Source organism: Schistocerca gregaria, chromosome 8 (genome assembly GCF_023897955.1).
Source record: "Schistocerca gregaria isolate iqSchGreg1 chromosome 8, iqSchGreg1.2, whole genome shotgun sequence".
In the NCBI taxonomy this organism is placed as follows: domain Eukaryota; kingdom Metazoa; phylum Arthropoda; class Insecta; order Orthoptera; family Acrididae; genus Schistocerca; species Schistocerca gregaria.
In genome coordinates this window covers 146223678-146243715 of record NC_064927.1, presented here as the reverse complement: position 1 = coordinate 146243715, position 20038 = coordinate 146223678, and the positions used below count along the sequence as shown (strand labels likewise).

Below are 20038 nucleotides of genomic sequence, written 5' to 3'. Positions count from 1 at the left end.
TATACTGCATTTGCCCGAGTATAAGATGACCCCCTTTCTTTTTCAGAGGCTTCTTGAGAAAAGTTTATTTTTAACATGTTCTGACTTATCAAAGTTACAAACTGTTTTATTGACGTAAAATATCTGTCTAAAAAGTTAGCTTTGTACCTATACTAAATTTATGTCATATATTGGTTGTCTACATTTTGATTAAACTTGGAGAAATAAAATAAAAATCATAATCATCATCGTCATCATCATCATCATCCTAACGACACAGCTGTAAAATTTATATCTTCATTGTCACAAATATTTGACTGCTTTTTTCGAATATATTGTGGTTCCTGCAGTTGTGGTTACTGTGGGACCTGATAACACACCCATTTTTAAATGAATACATAGCGGATTGCATTTCTATACTGATGTGATAATATTACAATGTCACCTGCTTCCAAAGTGACTTCCGTTCTTTCATTGGCTGCATAGAACTAGCAGCTGATGATGCACCTTTTGTTTTCATCACATGTCACAATCAGCGAAGCAAGAGTGTGGCAAGAAACGCATAAGTATGCCATTGGCCCCTATCTGGACTTTTACCATATCCTGCAGAAATCAATACTATTGTTGAGTATTTGTGAAATTTTAGTCAGTTCAATTCTGCCTGCAAAAGGATTCAGGCAAACTGCAGTTTGAACATGGCAGATGCTCCTAAAAAGCCAAAGTATGCGGTATACATTCCCATGGTTGGTAAAATGACATAATTTGCTGCCCACACGTTGCTCTCCTCCCCACACTCCTCTAGTTCTCAGTCAAGCAGACATCGCTTTTACCCCTCCAACCCTTCTGTAGTGCTGTTCTTGAGCAACTGTGAAACATGGACTGCTGAAGCAGCAGATAATGTGTAACAACAGCAACCAATACATAAATAAAAAAATACATAAATTTAGATTCTGTCCGATTCTTACACTTTCACTCGTCCTGTGGTCTACTGATATCTGCTGGTACCACCTCCGTGACAGGTCTTGCCACTATGATGTATTCTCAGAACAATTACAGTCAGTTTAATTTGAATGATTTCATTTGTTAAATAGTTCATTCTGGATTAATTTTCCTTCTCATTTCATCTGAATGTCAACATCATGTTCTAAAGCTGATTAAAAGCTGGTAACGTTTTTACTCAATATTCTAATACGTGAAGGGTGGCGAATTTCTCATTTGTAACCCACTTAGTAAATCATTACATTATGTCATAATCAAGTTAAATATTGATCTGAATTCAGAATCAAGTAATGTTTTTGAAGGACAACATTTCCACTTTTGAATTCTACATTTACTTAAAAAGTAGCACTAATGTTTTATATGGTATCCATACATGTATGAGAACTATTATTGCAAACCTCTTCAAATATAACAACAGTTTCTAAGATTATAGAATTTAGTGCTATTTCCTCCTGTGTTTCACAAAACCATCAAACTTTAAACAAAGCAAGATATTGTTGCAGTGGCTAGTTCATAGTTTCTTGAGTATCCTTTGGACTAGTACTATGTGAGTTGAATGTCATGTGATGGTTCGAGTAGTGTCAATACTCAATACTGTTTTGAGCATTTCAGTGTACCGGCAAATCTCAAACCTGTTCAAATGTGAGTATTGTTTGTCCAACTTTGCCCTTATGTATTCTTCAAAATAAATCTGCACATGACCTCAATATCCAAAGCTTCATGTGTAAATGAAAGTCAGTCCTTATATACTTTAATAAACAATATTAAAATGTCAACTTCAACACCAATAGTTAATCTGCAAATATAAGATGACCCTGTATTTTTTGAATGACGAATTTGGGAAAGAACCTCGTTTTATAATCAGCGAAATACACTATTCTATCCACTATCCTTCGAACCCCTTCACAGTGGTATTCCACCACACAATGAACCAGTGCAATATCCATGTCCATTGCTACTCCACCCCTGCTCCCAACCCCTTGCCTTGCTCATATCCCTGTAACAGACCTAGATGCAAAACCAGTCCCATACATCCTACCACCACCACTACCACCACCACCTACTCCAGTCCAGTCACAGGCATCTTGTATCCCATCAGAGACAGGGCTGCCTTTGAAAACAGTCATGTGAGCTACAAATTAAGCAGCAAACATTGTACTGCCTTATACTTGGGCATGACAACTACCAAGCTGTAAGTCCGCATGAATGGCTACCGACAAACTAGGGCCAAGTGATAGCTAGTTCACCCAATTGCTGAACATGCAGCCCAACACAAGTGCTTCACTTCAGTGACTGCTTCACAGCCTGCACCATCTGTATCCTTCCTACCAACACCAGTTTCTCTCAGTTCTGCATTTGGGAACTCTTACTGCAACGTAAGCTATGTCCCCGTAACTCCCCCTCCTCCCTCGCCACTCTGGCCTCAACATTTGCTAGTCCCTGCCCTTCACCTACTTATTCCCTTCCCTACTCCCTCTCCAGCACTAGTCCCCACCATCCCCCTTCCTACTCCCGCCAGCAGCACTATGCCTTCACCCATCCCTACCCTGCTACCCCTACCCCTTTCCACCCCAGCCTCCTCCTTCCCCCACCATGCCAAATTGCATATTCCATCAGGTTTAACTGAAGTCTGCAGTATGACCAGATGCAGTAGTAGTGTGTGCGAGTTGTGCTTGTGTGAAAATATATGTGTATGTTCTACTTCAGAAGAAGGCCTCGTCAGCTGAAACTTTACTTATAACAGTCTTTTTTTTTGTGCGCATCTGTGGCTTTAACATCTCCTCTACATGGTGAGTAACAATATCATTTTCATAATACTGCCATAATTCCATCCAGATCGTTCCATTGTTTGAAGTATGTAAAGATTTAATTCATGATGATGTAAATAAAATAGAAAGAAACTTCCACATGGGAAAAATATATGAAAAACAAAGATTCCAAGACTTACCAAGCGGGAAAGCGCCGGTAAATAGGCACAATGAATAAAACACACACACAGAATTTCGAGCTTTCGCAACCGGCGGCTGCTTCGTCAGGAAAGAGGGAAGGAAAAGGAAAGATGAAAAGATGTAGGTTTTAAGGGAGAGGGTAAGGAGTCATTCCAATCCCGGGAGCGGAAAGACTTACCTTAGGGGGAAAAAAGGATAGGTATATACTCACGCGCGCGCGCACACACACACACACACACACACACACACACACACACATATCCATCCATACATACACAGACACAAGCAGACATATTTAAAGGCAAAGAGTAAGGACAGAGATGTAAGTCGAGGCGGAAGTGTGGAGGTAAAGATGTTGTTGAAAGACAGGTGAGGTATGAGTGGCGGCAACTTGAAATTAGCGGAGATTGAGGCCTGGTGGATAACGAGAAGAGAGGATATATTGAAGGGCAAGTTCCCATCTCCGGAGTTCGGATAGGTTTATTTATGGGTCGCTTAGTAGGAAGTATCCAGATAACTCGGACGGTGTAACACTGTGCCAAGATGTGCTGGCCGTGCACCAAGGCATGTTTAGCCACAGGGTGATCCTCATTACCAACAAACACTGTCTGCCTGTGTCCATTCATGCGAATGGACAGTTTGTTGCTGGTCATTCCCACATAGAAAACGTCACAGTGTAGGCAGGTCAGTTGGTAAATCACGTGGGTGTTTCACACGTGGCTCTGCCTTTGATCGTGTACACCTTCCGGGCTACATTACTGGAGTAGGTGGTGGTGGGAGGGTGCATAGGACAGGTTTTACACCAGGGGCAGTTGCAAGGGTGGGTGCCAGAGGGTAGGGAAGGTGGTTTGGGGATTTCATAGGGATGAACCAAGAGGTTACGAAGGTTAGGTGGACGGCGGAAAGACACTCTTGGTGGAGTGGGGAGGATTTCATGAAGGATGGATCTCATTTCGGGGCAGGATTTTAGGAAGTCATATCCCTGCTGGAGAGCCACATTCAGAGTCTGATCCTGTCCCGGGAAGTATCCTGTCACAAGTGGGGCACTTTTGGGGTTCTTCTGTGAGTGGTTCTGGGTTTGAGGGGATGAGGAAGTGGCTCTGGTTATCTGCTTCTGTACCAGGTCGGGAGGGTAGTTGCGGGATGCGAAAGCTGTTTTCAGGTTGTTGGTATAATGGTCCAGGGATTCAGGACTGGAGCAGATTCGTTTGCCATGAAGGCCTAGGCTGTAGGGAAGGGACCATTTGATATGGAATGGGTGGCAGCTGTCATAATGGAGGTACTGTTGCTTGTTGGTGGGTTTGATGTGGACGGACATGTGAAGCTGGCCATTGGACAGATGGAGGTCAACGTCAAGGAAAGTGGCATGGGATTTGGAGTAGGACCAGGTGAATCTGATGGAACCAAAGGAGTTGAGGTTGGAGAGGAAATTCTGGAGTTGTTCTTCACTGTGGGTCCAGATCATGAAGATGTCATCAATAAATCTGCACCAAACTTTGGGTTGGCAGGCTTGGGTAACCAAGAAGGCTTCCTCTAAGCGACCCATAAATAGGTTGGCATACGAGGGGGCCATCCTGGTACCCATTGCTGTTCCCTTTAATTGTTGGTGTCTGGCCTTCAAAAGTGAAGAAGTTGTGGGTCAGGATGAAGCTGGCTAAGGTGACGAGGAAAGAGGTTTTAGGTAGGGTGGCAGGTGATCGGCGTGAAAGGAAGTGCTCCATTGCAGCGAGGCCCTGGACGTGCGGGATATTTGTGTATAGGGAAGTGGCATCAATGGTTACTAGGATGGTTTCCGGGGGTAACAGACTGGGTACGGATTCCAGGCGTTCGAGAAAGTGGTTGGTGTCTTTGATGAAGGATGGGAGACTGCATGTAATGGGTTGAAGGTGTTGATCTACGTAGGCAGAGATACGTTCTGTGGGGGCTTGGTAACCAGCTACAATGGGGCGGCCAGGATGTTTGGGTTTGTGAATTTTAGGAAGTAGGTAGAAGGTAGGAGTGCGAGGTGTCGGTGGGGTCAGGAGTTTGATGGAGTCAGGTGAAAGGTTTTGTAGGGGGCCTAAGGTTTTGAGGATTCCTTGAAGCTCCGCCTGGACATCAGGAATGGGATTACCTTGGCAAACTTTGTATGTAGAGTCGTCTGAAAGCTGACGCAGTCCCTCAGCCACATACTCCCGACGATCAAGTACCACGGTTGTGGAACCCTTGTCAGCCGGAAGAATGATGATGGATCGGTCAGCTTTCAGATCACGGATAGCCTGGGCTTCAGCTGTGGTGATGTTGGGAGTAGGATTAAGGTTTTTCAAGAAAGATTGAGAGGCAAGGCTGGAAGTGAGAAATTCCTGGAAGGTTTGGAGAGGGTGATTTTGAGGAAGAGGAGGTGGGTCCCTCTGTGATGAGGGACGGAACTGTTCCAGGCAGGGTTTAATTTGGATAGTGTCTTGGGGAGTTGGATCATTAGGAGTGTGATCAGGATTATTTTTCTTCGTGGCAAAGTGATATTTCCAGCAGAGACTACGAGTGTAGGACAGTAAATCTTTGACAAGGGCAGTTTGGTTGAACCTGGGAGTGAGGCTGAAGGTGAGGCCTTTGGATAGGACAGAGGTTTCAGATTGCGAGAGGGGTTTGGAGGAAAGGTTAACTACTGAATTGGGGTGTTGTGGTTCCAGATGGTGTTGACTAGAAGTTTGAGGTGTTTGGGGGGAGTGGAGCTGGTAGTGGGAGATTGAGTAGATGGGAGAGACTGGGTCTGTGTGCAATGAGAGGAGGTTGAGGTTTGTTGGAAAGGTTGTGGAGGGTGAGTGAGTTGCCTTTCAGGAGGTGGGAAACCAGGAGATTGGATAGTTTTTTGAGATGGAGGGTGGCATGCTGTTCTAATTTGCGGTTGGCCTGTAGGAGGATGCTATGTACAGCAAGGGAACAGCCATGGGTACCAGGATGGCCCCCTCGTATGCCAACCTATTTATGGGTCGCTTAGAGGAAGCCTTCTTGGTTACCCAAGCCTGCCAATCCAAAGTTTGGTACAGATTTATTGATGACATCTTCATGATCTGGACCCACAGTGAAGAACAACTCCAGAATTTCCTCTCCAACCTCAACTCCTTTGGTTCCATCAGATTCACCTGGTCCTACTCCAAATCCCATGCCACTTTCCTTGACGTTGACCTCCATCTGTCCAATGGCCAGCTTCACATGTCCGTCCACATCAAACCCACCAACAAGCAACAGTACCTCCATTATGACAGCTGCCACCCATTCCATATCAAATGGTCCCTTCCCTACAGCCTAGGCCTTCGTGGCAAACGAATCTGCTCCAGTCCTGAATCCCTGGACCATTATACCAACAACCTGAAAACAGCTTTCGCATCCCGCAACTACCCTCCCGACCTGGTACAGAAGCAGATAACCAGAGCCACTTCCTCATCCCCTCAAACCCAGAACCACTCACAGAAGAACCCCAAAAGTGCCCCACTTGTGACAGGATACTTCCCGGGACTGGATCAGACTCTGAATGTGGCTCTCCAGCAGGGATATGACTTCCTAAAATCCTGCCCCGAAATGAGATCCGTCCTTCATGAAATCCTCCCCACTCCACCAAGAGTGTCTTTCTGCCGTCCACCTAACCTTCGTAACCTCTTGGTTCATCCCTATGAAATCCCCAAACCACCTTCCCTACCCTCTGGCTCCTACCCTTGCAACCGCTCCCGGTGTAAAACCTGTCCTATGCACCCTCCCACCACCACCTACTCCAGTCCTGTAACCCGGAAGGTGTACACGATCAAAGGCAGAGCCACATGTGAAAGCACCCACGTGATTTACCAACTGACCTGCCTACACTATGATGCTTTCTATGTGGGAATGACCAGCATTAAACTGTCCATTCGCATGAATGGACACAGGCAGACAGTGTTTGTTGGTAATGAGGATCACCCTGTGGCTAAACATGCCTTGGTGCACGGCCAGCACATCTTGGCACAGTGTTACACCGTCCAAGTTATCTGTATACTTCTTACCAACACCAACCTATCCGAACTCCGAAGATGGGAACTTGCTCTTCAATATATCCTCTCTTCTCGTTATCCACCAGGCCTCAATCTCCGCTAATTTCAAGTTGCCGCCACTCATACCTCACCTGTCTTTCAACAACATCTTTGCCTCCACACTTCCGCCTCGACTTACATCTCTGCCCTTACTCTTTGCCTTTAAATATGTCTGCTTGTGTCTGTGTATGTATGGATGGATATGTGTGTGTGTGTGTGTGTGTGTGTGTGTGTGTGTGTGTGTGTGTGCGCGCGAGTATATACCTATCCTTTTTTCCCCCTAAGGTAAGTCTTTCCGCTCCCGGGATTGGAATGACTCCTTACCCTCTCCCTTAAAACCCACATCTTTTCATCTTTCCTTTTCCTTCCCTCTTTCCTGACGAAGCAGCCGCCGGTTGCGAAAGCTCGAAATTCTGTGTGTGTGTTTGTGTGTTTTATTCATTGTGCCTATTTACCGGCGCTTTCCCGCTTGGTAAGTCTTGGAATCTTTGTTTTTAATATAAAGATTTAATTCATTGCACTTCTTTCATTCCAACTCATGAGAACAGGAGTTTACTTGAACTCATAACATTCTAAAACAAACATGTACTGTGCTACTTTCCTGCATAAATGAGGACATCTGAGTGGAGTAATCCAAACATACATTACTTTCTACTGGTGTATAGTTTCCTTGAGGCTCCAGTCACCAGCGCAGAGTGCAGTTTAATCCATGTCTGCTTCTCATCTCAGTCTTAGATACAGGTATCCTAACAGCATTATCTTAATATTCTGTGTTATCCCGAAAATATAAACTGGTATAGCAGGCACATTTTCAAGAAAATTGTAGAATATTCAAAGGAACATGAATGTCTCAGCAGCCGTAATAGCCCAATAAGCTTTCTATAGTGGGGAACAGTACTGAAACTGTATATGCAATGGAATGTATCACCATTTAAAAATTAGCCACAACCACAGAATTTTGGAATGTAACACTTTGTGTCAGTGTAACAAAAGTGATTTTTCACATTGCTTTTTACATAGTTCAAAATACAATGATAGCTTGCAAAACGAATCCATGTCTTAATGTAGTAACTGTGAATAAATAGTTGGCCTAAGAACGAATCAAAAAGATCTATACTCATGCCAGCAGCCACCAAGTAAACAGCCCAAATAAATATCCAGAGAATGTGTCAAAAATCACAGCCAGATATAGAGGAATACAGTGTTTGTGGAAGTTGTAAGCAAAGCACATTCTGAACTGAATGAGCTCCACTGGACAGTGAGCTGTATTATCCATGTAACATCGTCAATTACACCCCTGTGACTGCCTTCCTATGCCATCTCACAATAGTAGGTGCAGCTTGTGGCAGCAGTGATCTCAGGCTATCGATTTCACTGTCCAAAGATGGAGATATAGCAGCATGAATTGAGGAAGTTGAGTGAAATATGGATTACTGAAAATATCACCAAAGGAGACAGTGCAGTGGCAATCCAGAAAGCAAAATGAAACTCCAACAACATAAAGATCGATGTCTCCAGCACATTGCTACCATCTGACTGGTGAAATGCTGCTCCCTCAAACTATGATAGTGATTTCACAAGCGGACCCAACAATACACAGATGTGTGTGTCTTCCAGTCTGTTTGCTATAATTCATTGTAATTCTCACTTTTAACTGCACTTTAAGTCGATGTGGGAAATCTGGTCATTGAGTGTACTGGTAATGCTGGTGCTGGATTTTTCTACCAACTGGCCATTTATGGGTATTACGAACAGTATTAGTACTTATTCAACTTTGTACAATTCTTTTACCTACTGTTACAATAATTACCATATGGTAATCTGTCATTTCCTTCAGTGACTCCTTTCTCTCCATACACCGAGCTTTGTTAAATTAATTTAGTTAAAATACGCCACTGTGACACACTGTGTTTGCCTTATGTGCAGAGTATATGTATGATAACAATAAGTTTTTCTTTTCATTTTTCGAAGCATTGGAAGTTATTTTTCATAGTGCACTTTTTTATTAAATGGAGTTCATCATATTTTATTAACAGAATTTTGTTGTGTTTGGTAATCTACAAATCCAAGTTAAAACATTTTTTCTAGTCATTATTGATGTTTCAGTTACAAGGTTTCAAATCAATCCATGGAACTGAATTGATTGTAATAAATTACTTTCCCCATTTTATTTACTAACGAAGCAACACTATAACAGTGGTTTAATATCCGCTGTGAAATGAGCAGATGAATGTTCTGTTGTCAGTCAAATGTTTTTTACACTTTGTTATTCATTGAAAAAAAATTAATTGCAATAGTATAATTCTGTTTAATAAACTGTTTTATTTCAAGCTAATTATTAGCACACATAACAAGTTACTGGAAAATATTAGTAATTCAACATTACGCAACAGTCATGCGCTACCACTTTATTATTTTCGTGAGGTCTAAGTTTGTAACAAAACCATGGTATTTCATAAATATACTTGTATTCTTAATTTATATCATCAAAAGCCCTCTTCTCCAGCAGGTCTGAGAATGATGTCATGGATCTGAAAAAGCAAGAAGAAAGATAGATATACCAACATTCGTCCAGCTGAAATGAAGCGTATAGTACATAAAAGTTTCAGTCAGCTACAATGCTTATCATATATTTTTCTAAACTGTGTAATAATTATAACATGCAAGCTTTCATGGCCAGCATATTCATTAATTAAAACTTCTGGGCAATTCAGCCTGGAAGTTTAATTAATGTGTAATAATTATTACATCAAAATTGTTATTGATAATAAAGAACAACCTAAATATTAAATGAAATAATATATTGGTATTATATAGTGTTATGATAAGCAACATGATTCCAAAGTGAAAGGTTACTTATTTTTTGCGTGTATGAGTATACTGAAATTCCATTTTTTAACACATAACTTCCTCCTTCCCTCCCAAACTCACTCTCTCTCTCTCTCTCTCTCTCTCTCTCTCTCTCTCTCTCTCTCTCTCTGTGTGTGTGTGTTTGTGTGTGTGTGTGTGTGTGTGTGTGTGTGTGTGTAAATCGAAATCAGTGTTAAGAAAGCAGTTTGAGCGTGGTTTAATAGAAAAACTAAAGGCCTTTTCTAAGGTAGAAACCTTATATTAATTATATATCATTTTCATTTCTAATGTAATAAAGCATAAAGACTATAAATAATTATTCTTGGTTGTTAATGAGGGGCTGTTTTTAGGTAAAAACGGTTATTTTTTTGATGCAGTACCCTTGTAGGTCAGTACACTTAGGCAATCAGTAGATGTTATCCTTGGAAGTACATCTGCATGCAATACAGTATATGCTTATTTTGCTGTTAGTCTCTCTGTTGGTCTCAAAACATTTTCAGCATCATGCAACAAACATGTACAGCGTAAGTACTTTAAAAATAGCTATAAAAATATCCTGCTGATCAAGTTCACTGTGGATTAAATTATTGTCTAACATGTACCAACATAGCAAAAATCAAAATGTCAGGCTATGAAATTTTCATCTTCAGAAGCATCTTTCAGAAGCAGATTCATAATGTCTGCCCACTTCAAATACATTCCACATTCTACTCCTTCATGGTGGGATCTTTTCAACACAACAAGTATCCCAAGCAACCTTTGCCCAGTGTAAGGATGACATTAGTTATTGAATCGGCCCAGTGAAGAAGCAATATGCTACCCACTATAAAGTAATTTGGTAATCGCAAAGTTGTAGCAATGGGCTCTACCCTCAAGGACAGAGGGTTTTCTTCTTTCTCACCTGAAGAAAGAGTTTTTAGTTCATGTTTCAGTTAACTGTAACAGGATTTGCATCTCTTGCAGGTACAGTATGTGAACAAAAGTATCGGACACCCCCAAAAAACTACGATTTTCATATTAGGTGGATTATGCTGCCACCTACTGAGAGGTACTCCATATCAGCAACCTCACTACTCATTAGACACCACGAGAGAGCAGAATTGGGTGCCCTGCGGAACTCATGGGCTTCAAACATGGTCAGGTCCACTGTTTCTGATGTGTTAGTGAAGTGGAAATGTGAAGGGACATGTAGAGCACAGCACAAAAGTGTACAGGCCAACCTCGTCTGTTGACTGGCAGAGACCACCAACAGTTGAAGAGGGTCGTAATGTGTAATAGACAGACATATATCCAGACCATCGCACAGGAATTCCGAACTGCATCAGGATCCACTGCAAGTACTATGACATTTAGGCAGGAGGTGAGAAAACTTGGATTTCATGGCCAAGCAGCTGCTCATAAGCCACATATCATGCCGGTAAATGCCAAATGACACCTCGCTTGTTGTAAGGAGCATAAACATTGGAAAACTGAACAGTGGAAAAATATTGTGTGAAGTGATGAATCATGGTACACAATGTGGTGATCCGATAGTAGGATGTGGTTTGGTGATTGTCCAATGAATGTCATCTGCCAGTGGGTTTAGTGCCAACAGCAAAATTTGAATGTGGTGGTGTTATGGCATGGTTGTGTTTTTCATGATGCTGACACTGATGTACTGATGGGCCTTATCCTTGGCCCGAGGGGGCTGGAGTTCTGCTTGTTACAGCCTTGCCTCCTATTCCTTGTGGGGTGTGTGAAGGTGTTTCCTGTCTTGAAGATCTGTCCTGCCGCGGTTCGTCAATTACTCCTGACACCTGGCATGCGAACATGCTAGCGGTGGACTTTGTTCTTTTGGCTTTTCTTCCCCTCGCATGTGACTTGTTGAATTGCTACCTCGAGCTCTGCTGTCAGCTACCTCTCGCTGTCACGAACCTCTTTGCTCAGCCGTACAACTGCGTCTTCCAGGATGTAATTCCAGTTGCACGGTGTGAAGACGGGGTTCGCCTTGATGACGTCCAGATCCTTTCTCGTGGCGAATTCGAACATTATTGCACGGTGTCCACCACAGATGTCTAGTGGCCTATATGGTAGCAAATGCTTCTGCTTTCCTTCGACCTGGACAAAGAGGTATGGGTTTTTCTGCGCGTTTAAGCACCCATCCCACAGCATGGTGGCGATCTTCTTCAGTGCCACTGGCATGCTGGTCCTGTCGGGGAATGGGATGACATTGGTCCACAGTTTCCCAGCCTCTTCTTCGTGTTTCCCCTGATGTTTTACCTCACCGTCGGGAGTTGGGGAAGGGGAGGATGGTGCCACGTCCATGGACATCTCCCCAGTCTCCTGTATTGCTGCAGGTTCCGGGGCGAGGTCCGTTTGAGTCACCACGAATGTTCGCGGCGGACCATCCATCTGGGTCACCACGTCCATCCCTGCTTGTTGACCCACTGTGGAGGTGGCATTGTGGGTGGGTGTCTTCTTCATCACCAACCTGAGTTCCTCTCGCATCTTTTAAAGCTATCGGTGAACAGCGACGAGCTACTTCTGCGTGGCTGCCCTCTCTGCCGCTGGGCGGGACTCCAGTCTAGCCAACTTCTTGTTGCGGCATTTGTTTTCCCCCTGTAGCGAGGGATTGTGGAGCCACAACCTCTTCCTTATGTGCTGCTTTTCTTGCAGCGGCCTGTGTCTTCTTTAGGTACGTGCTTCTGCGCGAGTTTGTAGCATGCGCGAGTTTGTAGCATGCGCGCCACCGCAGTTCACGCACGTGGACATGACGTGTTAACGGTTTATCGCAGGCATGCATGTCATGCACCTTGGCGCACTTCGGACACGCGATTGTGTCCTTGCACGTCCTAGTAACTTGCCCATCTCCCGCCAGTGTGAGCAGGAGCTTGGCCATGGCAGCCGCCTTTTATCTCTTTCCGTGTCCCAACATGTGTTTAGCTAGTGGCGTTGGCGTGTGCGAGCAACAGTAATGAAGTTAGCCGCAGTGAGTCGAGCAGTGGAGTGTGCATGTGTGGTCGCATATGTGTGTTTTTCATGGAGGGGGCTTTCACCCCTTGTTGTTTTGCAAGGCCCTATCACAGCACAGGCCTACATTGATTTTTTAAGCACCTTCTTGCTTCCCACTGTTGAAGAGCAACTGCATCTTTTAACACGATTTAGCACCTGTTCATAATGTACTGTCTGTGGCAGAGTGGTTGCATGAAAATAACATCCCTGTAATGGACTGGCCTGCACAGAGTCCCGGCCTGAGTCCTATAGAACACCTTTGAGATGTTTTGGAATGCTCACTTCATACCAGGCCTCACCAACCAACATTGATACCTCTCCTCCGTGGAGCACTCCATGAAGAATTGGCTACCATTCCCCAAGAAGATTGAACGTATGTCTGCGAGAGTGGAAGGTGTCATCAAGGCTAAGGGTGGACCAACACCATATCAAGTTCCAGCATTACTGACGGAGGGTGCCACTAACTTGCAAGTCATTTTTCAGGCAGGTGTCTGGATGCTTTTGGTGGCATAGTGTAAGAACTGACCTGCCCATCTTTTCTAATATAATGAAGTTCTGAAGTACAAGCATTACAGAAGTATTTCAATGACATGTAATCTAATGTGGTTTTGTTAAACCAGGGCATCTCTTGTAACATATAATGAAAAGTACCTGGAATGTTACAGACTAAAATTCCTTTCCAGATTCTTTCATTTCAATGGCTATTATTTTTATTGTAATGCTTGAACAATTGCTGAAAATGAAAATCTAGAGTGAACCACATCCATGACGGTGACATACAGAATGTGCCACACAAAGACCATGTACTGTCTCCAAACTAACCCAAGGAGCATCATGACAAAACCTAAGGTTTTTGTTGCAGGAGATTTGCCAAATCACATATCTTAAACATATGAGCATTTGTTCTGAAGATGTTCATTTTAAAGCCCATGTTTACTAAATGTTTTATCTTGTTTTGGTCCATACTACCTCCTCGCAAAATATGGAAAGAAAAGAACTCGTAGTAAAAGAGATGCATTTCACAGTATCAATGAAGAAGAAGAAGAAGAAGTACATATAGCTCTTATTTTCCAAGAGACAGTCAACACTCCAAAATAATTAACTATTTAACTGACTGAAATATGATGACATTGTCTTTCAGCCTTAAAATCACAGCTGCTAGAAATTTATTTGATATGTCTATCGTAGAGCATATATCCACACACAGTTCTTATTAGCATGCTTTACCTGCATCAGAAAACAACTTTGTGACAAATCCAAAAAAGAAATGTTAACCAAACTGTTCTAGATGAAATGTTTCATAGTGGATGAACGAGCCAGAAGGATCATCAACTCTTTAGTACTGTAAAGTTGATCAGTTTCAAGAAAACAAAACCTTACTGGTCTGCAACACAGGAGGCATGAAGAAAACAAAAAAGACAAGATTAAGTTTAATAACAACTTATTTTCAAGCAATAACTGAGTCACATGAATTTAAAACTTTGACCTTCATGATCCACTTCTAACAGTAATGTGTGAAATAAAATTAATGGATTTGTCTGGCAGTGTATGTTGTGTAACAAAATTTAAATAGTTAACGATATTTTTTTACTTTGGTCACCAAAGTGCAATTCAACATGCGTCACACTTAAAATCTTTCTGAAATTTCTTCAGGGATTCAGATCTGATTGTAGCATTGCATTTGAACATATTGTGTGATGAGGCAGAAATTGCATACTGATAATAGGATATACTTGTATTGCACTTCAGCACTTACCAACAAGCTGGTCTGCTCTGTAAAAAGACTCACCTGGACACGTTCTGGGACAGACAGGACATATTCAACAGCATCTGCTATGTCCTCAGGCAGCATGTGTGCATGATTGGCAAACACTGTGTCGCTTGCTGCAGAGTGGAGATTACCCCTGTCTAATATTTCAGTCTTCACGAGCCCTGGGCTAATAGCCTGTGCATAGACACATATAGTGATTAAGAGAAATTTTATTTTAATGTCATCAACAACTAAAAGAATTGAGACTATGACTACTACCACCACCAGCACTGTTGTTGCTGCTACTGGTACTACTACAAGTGTTTAGTTTTCAACAGACAAAGGTGCTCTGAGAAGACACTCCATTTCACATTGTATTCCTGACATGCTGTTTTTACTATAACTCAGTTTGGTACTGTGCTGTCCTACTGTGTAGGAAGTGACAGCTTATACTGTTCATGAAGAAATTGAGAACAATCCACCTTGAACCCCCAACAACTGAAATATTGTTAGCAGTGTTTATACATCAGTAAAATACAATGGACTACATTGCAGCTCCAACAGTCACTTTTAATCATTCCTCTCTCTCTAAACTGTATTCTGGCACAATTTGCAAGTCACCTCATTAGGAAGTAATGTGGGGGATTTCTAATTATGATGTTGCTGAGATGGCATACTTTTCTCTGGCCTGTGGATGATGTTTCAAATATATAACAGCATTGGGTGGATGTTTGATATGTGTGTTTCTGAAATATAGCATTGTCTTTGTACTATGTTGGATCATACTGAATTGAAGGAAGTGGCAGTGTGATAACCACCAACAAAGCTGCTACGTTTGACATCCATGTCTAATTGCCCCTTATGCTTACATTACACAAGACCCTGTAGCAATGTATGAAATAAATCTCAGAATGCTAGTGAACAGAGGGATTCCTTGGAATTGTGAGCCATTAGAGTCCCTCTTCTTGCCTTGCCTCTTTGATTTTCTTATCCTACCAGTTGGTGAAAAAAGAATACTGTGTGAGACACATTCATACCAGCCACCAAATACCGATGTGCACACATTAAAATCCAGGATGCAGTTGAACTCATAAAATATCAAAGACTTGAATTCCCTATAACAAAAATTGGAATCTTATTGTCAGAGCTATTGTTACAGTAGTTGTTCAAACACAATTCTGTCAGATTGATATGTCCTCAATGAGAAGCAAAGTTCTAGAAATAATATTGAAGTCAATAAAAACTAAAGAGAGGAAATGACCTGCAGCAGGAGCAGCCATAGACATGGCCAGGGGCCTTTTAAATATTATCCAGCTACAGGGCCAGATGGTAGGTGTCAGAATTGTGCAACAAGAGAAGCCCTGTGAAATAATTTGAGAGACAATGAAGCAAGGTCCATAGTCAAATATGTTAAGTGACAGAATTTATGAAGCCAGAGCCTTAGATGACAATGAAATAAATATGGGACAGAGTTAACGAAGGTAGTCATTAGATGATATGAAGTAATTAATGTGATAGAGGGAGGGGTCAAAGGTAAAAGGGACAAGAACAGAATGAGAGCTTAAGCTGTGAGGAGAGACAGACAGAAGGCTTATGATGAGGATGATTTTATGCCATGATAGCTGCATACCACATAGGATTAGCTTCCTATCCCCTTCACTAAGTGAAAGATACCTCAAGAATGACACACCAGAGTAGCCAGTAAGGTGATGTGAAGCCTTTTGACACTATAGCCTGTCCTTGGTGAGTTTGAAGGGAAAATCCAATAGAACTCAAGGACCAGGCATCTAGAGGAGGAGACATATAGAGGAATAGGTAGTCAGGCTGTAGGCAGTGTGGATTAGACATGAGAAACTTTCGTGGGCTGAATCAGGCAGGGGAATATGCTGGGGTTGCTGAGAAGGAGTTAATTAGCTGCTGCTGATCTTGAATTTCATGTACGAGGGTTTCTGTAAGCAGACAATAATGTGAGAAACAGTCACTGTCTCTGTGTAAGGACTTGTGGAGGCATCTCAGCTGGGGAAGTCATCCGTATAATTGATATCTGGAAATAAATTTAGAAGTCAATTTCAATTCCAGATAGGACAAACCTCTGTCACTGTCCTTTGCAAAAACCACACTTCGGACACAACAAAATTCAGTTGTCTTTAGATGGCATATGGTGATTATTGAATTTGTTTTTGGCATCATCACAATAATGTCTCACTTCCATTAGTGGTGGTCAGATCCACGCCAACATATTTCTATGAAGCGATTCTTGGCCCCCTGCCTTTCCAACTCATGGAATCTTGGAGTGAGGATGTATGGTTATGACAAGAATAGTAAACTGTTGTCATACATATCCTTCATGACCAGGCTACCAAATGGCATATTCCAGCAGGATAACAAGAGTCACCACAGTGCGAGCCCACACCAGAAATGTTTTGAGCAATGTGTAAAAAGGAAGGAAGACTGGGTTTAATGCCATCTCGACATTGAGGTCATGAGAGATGAATCACAAGATCTGATTCTGTCAAGAATGGGGAAGGAAATTGGCCATGACCTTTCAAAGGCCAGCATGGATGTGTATGATGACATTCTTAGTTTAAGTAGTTCTAAGTTCTAGGGGACTGATGCCCTCAGCTGTTAAGTCCCATAATGCTCAGGGACATTTGAACCATTTTGAACCCTTCCAAAGGAACCATCCCAGCATTTGCTAACCACTGCACCACCTCACTCAGTGAGCAATGTTTTGATCCTTTTGACTGACCTGTTTGGTGATAGAGCATGTCAGGGATGTGATAGAAAGATGCATACTTTCATAACTGCCTACATCAGTAATATTCATGAATTAATACAGCATGTTTCAAACATGGACAGAAATTTCTCAAGATAACATTTGGAGGCTGTTTACTTGCATTGAACAATCAACACAAGAGTGTATTTGTACCTTTTGGGGTCATACCTCTTACTGATAATGAAGGGCATCAGTTCTGAATCAATTAATACCCATCGTGCAGTGTACATTGCTACAAAGTTTGACAAATATCAGGCTAGAGCGTCATGGTGTAATGTTTCCCTTTTCCACCAGTGTTCATTTGCCTAAGGTGAAAGAAGTGACAACTAACAGAGCAAAGAGGGAAAAAAATTGAGACTGAGTGAGTAACGAACCTCTGTGTTTGGATTTGTGATCTGACATTTAGCTGCCAAGTCCCACTGTTCACATTCATGCCCTCAAAAGAAGCTAGTGGGCCACAAAACCTGATATTTATCAGACAGTTCATCTCAAATCGTATGCCCTTTAAGCTCACCATATCTACTAAGACCAAGTACTTTGATAGCCTGGAAGCAGTCATTGGCCGTTGTAATATTGGTGATGTGAGGCTTCTAATTTGAGAGCAGGTGCATTTTTGTATAATCAGCACATGTCTGGAGGCATGTGGAAGCAGTCAGAATTTAGAGGAGTGGAGCTGTGTGAAACAGTAATGAATATGAGATAAATGTAGATGAGGAGTTAAGTAGAGAAAAAGTGACAAAAGAGAGAATATTATTTAGTAATGAGGATGAATACTTTGGGATTAGAAGTTATTAAAAAATATAGTGCTCTGATTTGAAGTAGCACAAAAGATTAAAGTTAGCAATGGGATCTGGCTGATAAGGAATACTAATTGTCATTCATGATGTTTCATCTAATTTATTGTGGTTTTCATGGAGAACAATCCAGAACAACACTTTACATAAGGAAAATGGCTTTGCAACCATAGTGACCTGTGGAAACTGAAGCTGTTAAGATTGAAATACATGTCAAATAAATAGTGATTAAATTTACATAATTTGTTCATTCTGAGTTACTGAATATAAACAGTGTTAATACTATTTTTCTCTTTGAATTGAAATAAATATATACAAGATTTGTTTAATTTGAAGCAGGGAGATGATTTGCCACTAGACACATGCTCAAAGCTCTTAACCTTTCTGCATTTACCCGTATGACAGATTCTGATTGCTTTAGTTAAAGTTGAGACCATTAATATTTAAATTGAAATATAGGTCAGAGCAGGGGTGGAAGCTTACAGCCCTCACTATAAGACATGTGCTGAAGCAAGTCCTTTGTTTTCTACTTCACTCTTAATATCAGGAAGGTGCTCTACGTTCGGTCAGCACAGCTGAATGGTTTTGATTACAAGAGCAATTACTCCCTTATGCCATCTACATCCAATACAGCTGCATGACACCACAATGTTATGCAATCATTTGAAAGTAATATTTTTTATTATAGTTTTATTATCAAAAAGTTGGGATTGGTGCAAAGCAATGCTATCTGGCAAAATTTCAAGAAGGTGAAGTAAATAATTTTTGAGTTATTACATGTGTTTTGTGCCTTACAAGCAGTAGGGAATAAAGACAGAAGGTTCAAATTTACCAGAAACCTGTACTCTGATATAAACAACATTTTAATGTTTAATGAATAATTTCAGTGAAAAGTAAGGTTATGCAAATTCTAGTAGACTTAATGTTGATTAACTACTTCCTGGGTTTGACTAGTGGTCTTAAAATTCTAATATGTTGTAGAGGCCAGAATTTAATCATTTATTGTGGCCTTTCAGCATTGTATGATAAATATTTCATCCACAGTCCATCTTCATAGGATTCTTTCTGAGCACATAGGTGTTCACTTCATGTTTTTTAAAAATTATAATTGTTTTATTTTCCAAGATAGGATGATAAAATTTACCTTGCTTCATTCAGAAGAAGATCCCCTTTCAGCAGAATATGATTAGGTCACTGAAAAATCTCAGATGGGAAGAAAATGATCAGCTTTAATGATCAGAAGGGGTATTGCTGATAGAGAAGCTATTGGCATTAAACTTTCAGAGTGGGGTGCTCCCTATGTCACCCACACTCATGAACTAAATCTGCCCCTATGGACTGCAGGTGAATTACTCCTCAACAAGCTACTTGCACTGGAGGAACAACATGGGTGTGATGACACCATATCTACAGCATGGCCGATAAGAGCTGGAGTGCCACAGGTGTCTACTGGGCCCCTGTTATACTTACTGTACACTGTGAATGTTCTGAAGATGGCAAGAGTTCAACTGACATTATATGTCAATAATACTGAGCTGTTTGCATGAGGCATCACCCACAAATGCAGCAGCACCACTTGTGCCAAGCTAGCCTGTGATGAGCTAGGCACATAGACCACAAAATGGAGGCCTAAAATCAATTTGGGCATAGGCCATGTGGTTGTAATAACATGAGCTATTAAGACCCTAAAAGCAATAAGGCACCTGTGGAAGATCAGAGCCCACATATATGGTGGGGAAACACTGTGGAAAGCAGTATCTAAAGTAATACTGAGCATCTGGCAGGAGGAGAGCATGCCTTTGGAGTGGAAAAAGGCTATAATATGCCTCATACATAAAAAATTAGATAAATTAAACTGTTAGAGCTATCAAGGGATCTCCCTGCTGAATACTATGTATAAAGTGATCTCC

At 41.7% G+C, this 20038-nt stretch overlaps 1 protein-coding gene across 1 annotated transcript in view; it reads right to left on the bottom strand.

Moving 5' to 3' along the window:
• Positions 1-9269: 9269 nt before the first annotated feature.
• The window catches only part of LOC126284950 (farnesol dehydrogenase-like), a 55464-nt gene continuing 44695 nt past the window's right edge, over positions 9270-20038 (bottom strand). The window contains exons 5-6 of the mRNA XM_049984224.1: positions 14598-14753; positions 9270-9498 (exon numbers count right to left, since the gene is read on the bottom strand). Coding sequence (XP_049840181.1) covers positions 9454-9498; positions 14598-14753 — 201 coding nt within the window. The 3' untranslated portion in view covers positions 9270-9453. The remainder of the gene's footprint in view (positions 9499-14597; positions 14754-20038) is intronic.